At 41.1% G+C, this 11,941-nt stretch overlaps 2 protein-coding genes across 2 annotated transcripts; one reads left to right on the top strand and one right to left on the bottom strand.

Moving 5' to 3' along the window:
• Positions 1-1,293: 1,293 nt before the first annotated feature.
• Positions 1,294-8,970, bottom strand: LOC126406605 (uncharacterized). The gene is made up of 3 exons (XM_050070980.1): positions 8,847-8,970; positions 8,625-8,758; positions 1,294-3,130 (listed from the first exon to the last, which is right to left on the bottom strand). Exon 3 carries the CDS (start codon positions 2,910-2,912, stop codon positions 1,356-1,358), a length of 1,557 nt encoding a protein of 518 aa, XP_049926937.1. The 5' UTR covers positions 2,913-3,130; positions 8,625-8,758; positions 8,847-8,970; the 3' UTR covers positions 1,294-1,355.
• A 1,586-nt stretch (positions 8,971-10,556) lies between these two features.
• LOC126406841 (uncharacterized) lies at positions 10,557-11,792 on the top strand. Its single transcript, XM_050071365.1, has one exon. The coding sequence runs from the start codon at positions 10,658-10,660 to the stop codon at positions 11,435-11,437; it is 780 nt and encodes a 259-aa protein (XP_049927322.1). The 5' UTR covers positions 10,557-10,657; the 3' UTR covers positions 11,438-11,792.
• Positions 11,793-11,941: the final 149 nt, after the last annotated feature.

The raw sequence follows: 11,941 nt of genomic DNA on the forward strand, positions 1-11,941 counted from the left end.
ATGCCACCCAATACTTTATACTCCACCTCATCTCAGAGGGAAATACTGTACTTTATTTTTTTACCCCACTACATTAATCAGGCTGCGTAGCTGACACTCACCTTTTCAACAGTTTCTATGGAAAGATAGCGAAAGAGAGAAAGAGAAAAAAAACCAGAAGTCATCTGTTGTAGAAATTTCTGTAATAAAATTTATTTAACAAAAGGAAAAAGCAGTTGTTCAGAGTTTTATTGCAGTAATTTGTGTGTACATGGGGCTCATGCCTTTAGAACACATAGACCAAAGAAATAAAGTTTTACTCTCAAACTTTTGTAAATAGATTCGTCTCATACGCCTCCCAGCTGTCTGTACTAATGTGTAAGCAAAAGAAGTGTGTAAGAGTGCTGTGAGTGAGCATAGATTCTGTTCTAACCTAAGAACAAATCCCAGATAAGAAAACGCTGGTAACGTCAGAGTCTTCTTGAAACTGTGTAAGTGGGTTTTAAGAGTCCTTGTATCCTTGTTCAAATTTGGCACAAATGTCCACTTGGACTCAACGATGAACATAGGGTGCTTTCACACCTGCCCTGTTTGGTTCAATCAAATTCAAGTTCATTTGTCCCCTAAATGCGGTTCGTTTGGGCAGGTGTCAACACAGCAGTCACACTCAGGTGCGCACCAAAACAACCGGACCGAGACCTTGAAGAGGTGGTCTCAGTCCGGTTACAAACGAACTCTGGTGAAGTTCTATTACTATTTACTACTGTTTACTCAGACTGCATGACAAGGTATATATGTCACCAAAATCTAACCTGTACATTGTTGGGTCCAAGTGGACGTTTGTGCCAAATTTGAAAAAAAAAAAAAAAAAAGCCCTCAAGGTGTTTTTCAGATATCGCGTTCCCAAGAATGAGACAGATGAGGTCACAGTGACCTTTGACCTTTGACCACCAAATTCTCATCAGTTTATTCTTGACTCCAAGTGGACGTTTGAGCCGAATTTGAAGAATTTCCCTTGAGGCGTTCTTGAGATATCATGTTCACAAGAATGGGACAGATGGACAGATGGAGGTGGCTATCGCAGGTTCGGAGGCATAATAAGCAGAGAGGTCAGATATGTCGGACCACTGAATTTAAATCTACATCTTTAAATGTTACACTTACAGCTGAAAATGACAACAGAAATGAACAAGTTTGCAGATTTGACGTCTTCGCAATTCAAAACATTTGCCGGTTATCTACCAGAAGTGTTACCGCGCCATCACTGGTGATTCGGTCTTTACTTCCACCACCACTGGTGTGTGTGTGTGTGTGTGTGTGTGTGTGTGTGTGTGTGTGGTGTGAAACTCTAGAGTCTCCTCCACCTCTGTTGCCCATCACTCGTCGTTCTCAGTGTAAGCCAAATTGAGAAGGGACCCAGAAGGTCCCATCAGCTGCCCTGGTCTGTTACAGTGTCTTGCCCAGTGGTTAGGGTCCCCGCAATTCCAGCATCCGCCGCCCCAGTGGCCAGCATTGTGTGATTGGTTGCTCAGCGCTCGCCCTCTGCCTCTCCCTTTGTTTGCTTCTTGCAGAAATCGGAGCCATTCCTTCACGAGCTTGTCTCTCTGCTTAGCTCTAGCCTGCTGTTTCTTTTCCTCTGAGATTCTCATCTGTTTTTCATGATGGATGGCGTGAGCTAGGATGTATGACAAGCGTTCTGTTCTGTAGGTAAAGCAACTTTTGCTTACCTGGTCCATGATTTGCTCATCTATGCCCAACAGGAAGAACTCCTTCAGTACTGGTTCATATGGGGAATTAGTTTGTGGGTCAGCTGGTGGCGTAATTCCGCTGTTTTCCTCGAAGATTTTCGTCAATCTGGCGAGATAGTCACACACTGTTTCACCATGCTGTTGTTTGCAGTTATATATCAAATCCCATCTCGTGATGGCTGGGAAAGTTGATTTGATTCTCTCGCAGAGCTTCTCTACATGTCTGCGATATCCAGCGCCCGGAGTCCAGTCATAACACATGTCAGTGTCTGGCCAGTCTCCTTTTACTTTCACCCATTTCAGTCCCATGCAGTGGAGAAGGAGACTTCTGATTTCTCTCAGACTCGGTTTGAATGTCTGCACCACCTGCGGCAGCTCTGCAACAAAAGCAGTCCCTCCTTGTTTGGCGACATTTGGAAGTTCACTGGCGATTAAACGCATGTCGTCCTGTGTCCAGGCTCCGTCACCACACGTCACCCCATGTCTGGATTCTCGCAATCTGGCTACATCTGGCAGTTCACTGGCGATTATTCGCATCTCGTCCGGTGTCCCGGCTCCATAGCCATATGTCACCACATCTCTGGATTCTCTCATATTACGCACCTCAGTGATTTTGATGCCTTGGGCTGTCTGCATGTCCCTGCCAGCCACAGGGACAAGCACTTCTCGTGCAGAGGGGAGGATGGTGGCCTCGTGAAATGGAGATGGAGAGGTCATTGGGACCGGCGTGGTGTGCTCTGCTGCGTCCAGCTGTCCTTGGACATCCCTCTCTGGGTTAACAGGCTGTTGAATCTGAGGCTCCTGATGTGCGGCTGAGGCAGGAAGATGATCCGGTTCTTCCTGTGCATGTGAGTGCTGAGGACATGGATTCGTTTTCCCACACTCCCTCTTGCGCCTCCTCCCACGATCTTGTCGTCTCTGTCTTCTCTCTGCCTCAGTTTTCCACATCATCAGTGCTACCCAGTCTATTTTGTGTTTCCCATTCATGTTCACATACATTTCCAGATTCTCTTGGAGTTTCTGTATCTGAAATACACTAAAACTACCATTCTCTGGAAATCCAAATTTCTCTACCCACAAAGGAAGCTGTCTACAAGTGTACTCGCCATGTTTCTCATACATAATTTTTTCACATCCCATCAGCTCTGACTTCTTAACCAAAGGTTTGCTGTTACTTTTCCCCATTATGTTCAGTGAGTCAGAATGTCACTCTTCACCTAAAGACGTATTTCGTGGTCTCTAATACTGTATCCCCTCTCTCTGTGGGATGCCGTTTCACACAGTCTCTCCTCTGGTGATCTCACAAGCGGTCTCCTCTCACACAGGGAGTGGATTACAGGTCGTCCTCAGTGGAGGTTGACTTCCTGATGTTAAATCCTTTCACCAGCTGGAGTAGATTCGACCTGTGAAGGAAGTGGAATGAGGAAAATGAGTTAGGCAGCCTACATTAATGTCTATCGTTCACTAGCATACTTTGAAAAACGTTTAAAAGACTAACACTGACACCCTTTCACATCTTCAGACAATGTAAATAAATAAATAAATTCATTCATTCACTTTCCGTGACCGCTTATTATGTTAAGGGTCACGGGGGGGGCTGGAGCCTATCCCAGCTGACATTGGGCGAGAGGCAGGGTACACCCTGGACAGGTCACCAGACTATCACAGGGCTGACACATAGAGACAGACAACCATTCACACTCACATTCACACCTACGGACAATTTAGAGTCACCAATTACCAAAATGCATGTCTTTGGACTGTGGGAGGAAGCTGGAGTACCTGGAGAAAACCCACTCTGACACAGGGAGAACATGCAATCTCCGCACAGAAGGGCTCCCACACCCTGGGTTCGAACCAGGAACACTCTTGCTGTGAGGCAACAATGCTAACCACCGCACCACTGTGCCACCAAAATAAACTTTTACAAAAACTGGGCATCTTGCAGAGTCACTATTTGCAAGATTGTTAGCTTCAAACAGAAAAAAAGTGGACAGACATTGCTGCAGCCCTCAAAATCCCCAGGGAGTATGGAGTATGCTATAGCTAGGTAGCTAACCACTGTCCCCATCCATCCATCCATCCATCCATTAGCCTAATTGTAAGCTAACATTAGCTACTTTACTGTTTGCTATTAGCCTACAAGCAAATCAATTTCTAGCTTCGCTCACAACAGGTGGTTACATGATGTTTTATAGGTGAGTTTAAGTATTCATAACGCATCATAAGCCCCATCAGTCAACCTCTAGTTTATAACTAGTCAAGAACATCCATAAGACACCTATGATTCATTATAGGTCACATCTATAATGTTTTATGACTGTCAAAATAGTGCAACAGGAAACATTATGTGTGTTTATGAGTGCAGTCATAGAGCATTATAAATGCATTATAATTCACTATAAATGCCCTCATAACGCATTATAGATATGGTCTTCATAGACAGTGTATTACTTTATTTTAATTATGCAGAAGCGTACAGTAGTAACACATTGATATCAATCAGATGTAATAAATGTAATCAAACACAATTAATCAGATACAACCAATTCTTTCCCCATCCTTTTCCCTATTGCTATTTTACTCATGATTCTGTGGTGGCAAAATCGCTATTTAATAAACAAGTCAAAGTCTTCACACATCAGCTGTCTTTCTTGAGTTTTATTAAACATTCGCGAATGGCATCACACACAGTTCAAACCGCATGAACAGTCAGTCAGTCAGTTAGGTGCTTGATGTCCTCTAGCCCTGCTATCTTTATAGTTCCCATAACACATGCACATACCAACAGTCAAAATATGTGACGCTCAGGTGGTTTGAAATCCCTAAGACACAACATCTCTTGAGACTAACAAGGACACTTGGCGTGGAAGCCTCTCTGGGAGCCTCACCTTTGACCTGTTTACATTAGGCCTCTGCTGTATCTCTCACTGCTATCACAACAGGGGTTAGCTGAGCGTATACACATTAACTGAGCGTATAAATCTCATACATCATGGCAGGTAACCTTATACAAAAACATGCAGAGCACGCTATAGGTTAAAAAAAAGTAAGATACCAGAATTTTCCATCACAACCTGCTTGGATTCTGAAGAACAAGGCTGGAAGTAATAATGCAAAAAGTCCAAAAGTCTCTAAAATTGGTAAACAGCAGCTTGCTGAGCGGATTTAATGTGGACAGTGTGGTGGAAGTTTTAACACATGAGATCTGAAATAAAGAGTCTGAAACACCAGATATGTCTTTGAGTTGTTTATTGCTTTGCGCACAGGGTCAGACAACCATGCAGAGTGACATGCAGTCTGCAGAGTATCAGTCGAAGTGCGTTTCAACAGAGGCACATTTGTAAGTAAATCAGGAAGGAACTGATAAAGGGAGTGTATACAGCTGCAATAACGGCAGCCAACTGCAACCAGTTCCGATGTAGACACAGAAAAAAACATAACAAGCCCTATATGGTTTTGGATTATATGAGAACTTGTAGAGAGAACAGTCACGTAGGCAGTGTGATGGAAAATTCTGGTATTTCACCATATTTAACCTATAATGTGTTCTGCATGTGTTGTATACTCATGTTCTAAGGTTACTTGTTTTTATTAAACTGAACTTCCCACCTAATGATATGTGTTGCTCATTTAACCCCTACTGTGACAGCAGTGTGAGATACAGCAGGGGCCTAATGGAAGTAGGTTAAGGCTTAAGAGCCAGGGAGGCTCCCACATCATGTGTCCTTGTGGGCCTCAAGAGATGTTGTGTCTTAGGCAGAGGTGGGTTGTAACTAGTTACATTTACTCAGTTACATTTACTTGAGTAACTTTTTGGATAAATTTTACTTTTCAGAGTAGTTTTAATGCAAAATACTTTTTACTTTTACTTGAGTAATATTGTTCTAAAGTTTGTTCTAAAGTATCAGTACTCTTACTTGAGTACAATATTTGGCTACTCTACCCACCTCTGGTCTTAGGGATGCTTACTGCACAAACCACCTGAGTGCCATATATTTTGACATGCATGTGTTTTGGGAACTATAAAGACAGCATGGCTGAAGAACATCTAGGCACTCGCTCACTGACTGTTCATGCGGTTGTATGTGTGAGACTTTTTCTTTAAACTGTTTATAGTTGTTTTGCCACCACAGCAGTTACTGGAGTATTCCTCTGGTAAACAACTTACAAATAGCAATAGAGCAGAGGTCACATAAAGTTATAGGTTATACAGTAGCTTTCCATTGCAGCAGGACGATTTCCAACACGCTTGGAACCGTTTCAGTCCATGGCATCAGCAAGAGAGCTCTGCTCATTAAGGTCTCGTTCTCAGGTGGGAAAACTCTGCTCAGCTCCAGTTCTTGTTCAGAGTGACGCAGTGTCCCCCAGCAGTTGATCAGGGGATCTGTGCTTCTCTAAAACATTGAGTTCTTATACCTCTTTCTCTATCCACCTCATCAAATCTCCTCCTTTACAGTCCCTAAATTAGATCATAGGTAAACACAAGGTAGAGCTACAGTTGGCGTGATCACCTTTGCTGCTGCATTTTTATTATTATTTCATTATTCAATTTCATTTGCATGACAGTCCCGAGTTCCCTTAATTGCTTTGCTACCTTTGTGTATTCTCATTTAAGACATGTTTCTTTTATGCTTATTTTGCCTTAGCGTAGAATGTGGTATAAGGGATTTTTGCCCTCATCATATAGAGGTTTTTCCCTTATTAGTTAGTGTAGCTAGATGGTCAAGTCTTTTACCTTCTCCTGCGTTAACAGGGAGGGGGATGTTTGGCTTGCCCATGCTTATGGCCTGTGACTTCTGCCTGTTTTACATCTCCTATGTTTGGAGACTGGTGGTAACGGCGTTTGGCTGGTACAGGCGGTACTCATAGGACATAAGGTAGTAAGATTAATGTGAATTTTCAATGCAGTCCTTTCATTTCCGTATTCACTGATTGCACAAAAAACATGTCATAAAGTGGCATTACGTTTGCTCTTAGTAAACTTTATAATCATAATGATACTTTTTTTTTTACACATTACTCTATAAAATTAGTTCAACTTTTGTCCAGCTTGACTTGACGCATAGTGGTTACTACAGGGGGTGGTTATTTAAAGCCATTTTCTTGTGTATGAATTAGTTTTGATGCTATAGTTGCATATAAGCCATGACTGTGGACCCTAGTGCGTGTTGCCATGCACTGCCACCCACTGGCCAGGTGTTTTAAGTGCAACACAAATCTCTGAATACCAAGATGGCCAACGGAAAGCAAGAAATGTTGTACAGCTCAGGAATTTATCACCAATCCTACCAGAAATAGGAAACCCTTGCAAGTAAATACAACTTATTAACAATCAAGTAACATCTAAGAAGTAATACAAATATTGATTTCATGTTGGGAATAAATTACAATTAATCACCTGTCCACTAAACTGGACATCATGCAGCGCTGGCTATATTTCAGCTACACTCAATACTATTACTGCAAACTTGTACTTCATCTGCAGTGACTTTTTGGGCTGTAAATAAATTAAACAGTGTGTTATCCTAATGTGACTTGCAGGAGGTTATAAGGTTGAGGAGTCAAGAGCAGGAGCTGATCGAGGGAGGAGGGGAACATTTTATCTTGCCCTGTCCTTGAACACACAGAGTAAGGCACTGACAGAGTTTGCAGAGAAGAATGCAGGGAGAATGCAGAGGCCAGGAAATGTCCATGATGTCCATACTTAATCCACCACTGATTCATACTTTAAGGGCAGACACCCAGGTGAACCTAAATAAAACTTCCCCAGTCGGTTACTTACAATAAGCCATTTTTTATCATGCATTTTCTGAAATTGTATGACTCAATATCTGATTAAATATGTTTTAACTTGTATATATTTCCAGAACAAAAATCTGATCATTGGATAAAGCCAAAATTCTTGTTTCATTTTGATGTCATGTCAGAGTGAAAGATTTTTACAGGGGACATTTTTATATCTCTTTTATCATTTTTTTTTTTTTTTATCACTCATAATTCTGAAAATACTGTCAACAGCCATGAAAAAAACAAAACAATTTTTGCCATGTTTTTAGGGATAAAATGTTCTCTAAATCAGGCTATGAATGATATACGAATAAACCCCTTGATGAAAACCTTCAGAATATAGATTGGAATAAAATTAGAAAGTTTGATGAATGTAATCACCACTGAAGTTGACATTTTTGGCTCAGAGCATGAACGGTGTACTGACACACCACCACTTTATCCTCTGAAAACAACACTCACAACTTGGATTAATCATCCTGAAAACCCCTTTTGGTTCTGAGGACCCTTATGGACTTAAGGAACATGAATTTCTTACAGGGTAATCAAGAAATGGACACATAATTTAAGGTCGCCAACAACCTGGTTTTATACGTCCGAAAAACATCTATTAGAAAAATGCTTGGGAGCCAGACCAGGCGTCTAATTGAGACAGGTGTTAAACTGTCAAAATGTGTAGCCACACCAGGCTAGTAAAAGGGACTGGGCTTTATGGTAAATTGTCTTCCTTTTAGTTTATTATTTACAAAGAAGGTCAAATGGTTAAACAGAGCGCAAGCAGTCTGCAGAGGTGTGACAAAAACAGGATGAAAAACAATTTCCTTTACAGAATCGGGCGTCGCAAATTCATTTTGTGAGAAGGAAATAGGCTGAGTCAAACTGGTTCAAACCAGTTCTGCAGTTAGGTATAAATTATATATAAATATTCGAGGTGTTATACTGCCATTTTACCATCTTATATTATTATTATACAATGTATTGCTATACTCTGTACTCATTTTAAAAAAATACTATCCAACAGAGGTTTCATTTGACAACAGTTAAACTTCATATCGAGCATCACACTGAGGGACATGGAGAAGGAAAAGTTGTTTTGTGATAACTTACCCCAAAAAAGCAGGAGAGCGCAAACAAACTGTGAAGTTTCTGCTGGCATGAAAACAGTTAATCTTCATGTCCTCTGTCTAAATGGATCTCCCAGAGCTGGTCAGGCTTGTGGTCACAGCAGGTTTATTCCACATCTGCATTTATCACAGCAGAGTAAAATGGTCATCTCTGTTATGTTTAAAATGATATCCACACTCTTTAAAGCCACATACTGAAACATACCTGCATCATGTCAAAGGACAATAGAGTAGAACTTTCATCCCTCGTGGACCAACAGTTTGCTCTTTGGCTAGACCGCTGCAGAAAGTCTGTCTCTGAGTGATAAAGTTGCTGAGGGATGGCCATTGGTGGTTGGAGTGGGAGTTTACCTCTTTAGTATGGAAGCCCAGTGATGAAAAAACAATTATAATGAGAAAATAAGTCGAAATAATGACTTCTAAAAAAAAAGAGAAATATCTGCAAAATAATAACTTAGCCGTATATCTCAAAATAATGAATTAGTATCACAATAATAACTTTGGCTTCTGTCTTAAAATAATGAAGAAAAAACTTCTAAAATAATGACTGACTTATTTTAAAATGATTTATTAACGAGCAACTTATTTGTATCTGTCTTTCCTGGGCAGGCAGACATAAAAAAAAACCATACAAGACAGCAAAATACATAAAAGTTCATCTGTGTAAAATAATAAATAAAATATAGCCACCAGCAGAAATTTGATTATATTTTTTTGTTATTTTTGAAAAATTATTATTGTCATTATTATTATTGTTATTATTATGAGAAAGTTTCAAGTTTGGTGTCAAATTTCATGTCTCTTATTCCAGTTCATTGTAACTTCAGTAAAGGCACAATATGGCATATAATGCTAACTAGGCCACGCCCACAAAAGGAGGACTAATTGTTGCATTACTGTTGCAGCTTGCAGAAATATGAGACATACATTAAAGAATATACGATATATACTTATATACAAGTACGCATGAAGGAAACATACATACATACAAACATGCATACATACATACATGCATGCATACATTCATACTTGCATACATACACACACCTGCATGCATGCATGCATGCAAACATACATGCAAAAACAATACATGCATGCATGCATACACAATACATACACACACACACACGCATGCATACATACATACACATGCATGCAAACATACACATGCAGGATGCAGCTGCAGACTGTCTGCTTTGTTGGCGTGTTTCTAATGTCAGGGTGACCGCAGAAATTAGAAATAGATTTTAAGAGAAGAAGAAGTTGATCACTCACCCTGAAACTCTGTTGAGGGTTGATGCCGCCCGCTTGCAAGTGTGCTAATGAAACCCAGAAAGACACTCTTTGTTTGTGAGCTCTTTCTCACAGAAATTTCAACCTGATATTGTGTGCAGGAGAAATAAGCTTTTATTCTAATTATAACCCAACAGATGTTTTATTTAGTTTGTTGGTGGATTTTTGAACAGGCCTACAAGGTACAGGCCTAGGGGCCCCAAATGTCAGGGGCCTCCCTGTATGCATGTATGTATGTAAAATAACCACAGAAAGATGCAAAGGAACTGCAGAAGGACACAAAATATCTACAGAAGGCAACAAAACAACCACAAAGAGACACTAATCACAAAAAGAGACTACAAAGAGACAAAAAACAACAACAACAGAAAAAAGAGAGGACAAAACCATCACAAAGTCTTTGTCTTCTCCTACATAGGAGAGGTGTTGGGGCCTTTTGCATATCTGTGCCCAGGGGCCCACTGTCTCATAATCGGCCCATGATTTAGTTTTCACACTGAGTTGAATGAGTTATGTGCTTTGACGTGTGTAAGCTACTGTTGGCTCAACCTGACAGTTCAACTGTGTAGCTATATTGAACATCACAGTGAAGAACATGAAAAAGGAAATGCTGTCATGTGGTAACTCATCTCAGAAGAGCGGAAGAATTCAGAACTATAAGGGGTTTTTTGCTGCTCTTGAAACAGATATTCTCTTAGGCGTGTAGCCCATTGATCGGTGGACATGGAGAAGCTGATGGTGTTTTGGCTTCTGTTTGCGGGGCTGAATTTCGCTCTGGCCGCAGATATACCGCAATACTTAATGGAGGGCGGCAAACTGACGCTGGAATTGAGGCCTCCATCTTCTGAACCGATCAGCTACATCCTGTGGAAGTTCGAGGGTAACCTGCTGGGTGAATGGGTGAAAGATGTAGTTGACTTGACCTATTACAACACCTTTCAGGGCCGCACAACCCTGGACACAAACACTGGACGTCTGGAAATCAGCAACATGACTAAAGCTGACGTTGGGTTGTATTCAGTGGAGATCAACAACAAGCTCCAGCCTGATCAATATAAGGCTGTGTTAATCAAAGCAGTCACCCAGCCTAAGGTATGGATAGCACCCTTGACATGTGGCTCTTCGGAGAGCTGTACCGCGACCTGTGAAGCAAACACCACAGATGCTGGACCCGTCACCTACAGCTGGAAGATGGGAGACGGAGAGTGGAAGGAGTCGGGGAAGACCATAGACATCACCAAGGCTGACACTGCGGATGTGAAGACCTTCACTTGCCGGGTAAAGAACCCACTCAATGAGAAAGAAAGTGAACCCCTCGTGATTCTGTTCTGTCAAAGAAACCCTCCAGACTCTGATCTCTGGATAAAGATTTTAGGGGCTGTGATGAGATCCCTGGCAATCTTGGCCCTCTTGGGGACTGTTACCTACTTGGTGTGGTGGAAACGAGAGACTGTCAGGAAACTGTTGTGTCCATGTTTAAAAGGTGATGATAATGCAGCTTAAAGTGGAGGATCGCCTTCATTTCCCGTCAGCAGCCATCGAGAAGGAATACGGTGTGTTTTTACTCAACTATAAAATTAAAACTTGAATGCAAGACTTTTTTTATTGCTTTAAAACCGCTTTGCATAAGTTCATGCTCAGTGCTGACTGATTCTATTAACCATCTATCAGAAGTCATTTATCCATTTACCATGTTGTTCCGTCTTGTTTGGACACTGGTGCCTGCTTGCTAACCAGCAATATTGTCACGACTGCAACTGTATTGACATATTGTTATTAAGATGTTGGGAAACTGATTATAACTCAGTGTAAAAGAGTTTCCTTGAATAAGTGTGTGTCTGTGTAAAGTCTTGCAATAAAGAGGAACTGCATGACTGTTGTCAAGACAAATATCTGCTGACATCCGTGGAAAAACACAAGTACAAAAAATACTATGTCAAAAGCTGCGGTGGAATATTATTTGTGGTAAGTGCCATTTTTACCAGAGCCATTATCATCTACATTTGG

This window comes from Epinephelus moara, chromosome 19 (genome assembly GCF_006386435.1).
Source record: "Epinephelus moara isolate mb chromosome 19, YSFRI_EMoa_1.0, whole genome shotgun sequence".
NCBI lineage: Eukaryota > Metazoa > Chordata > Actinopteri > Perciformes > Serranidae > Epinephelus > Epinephelus moara.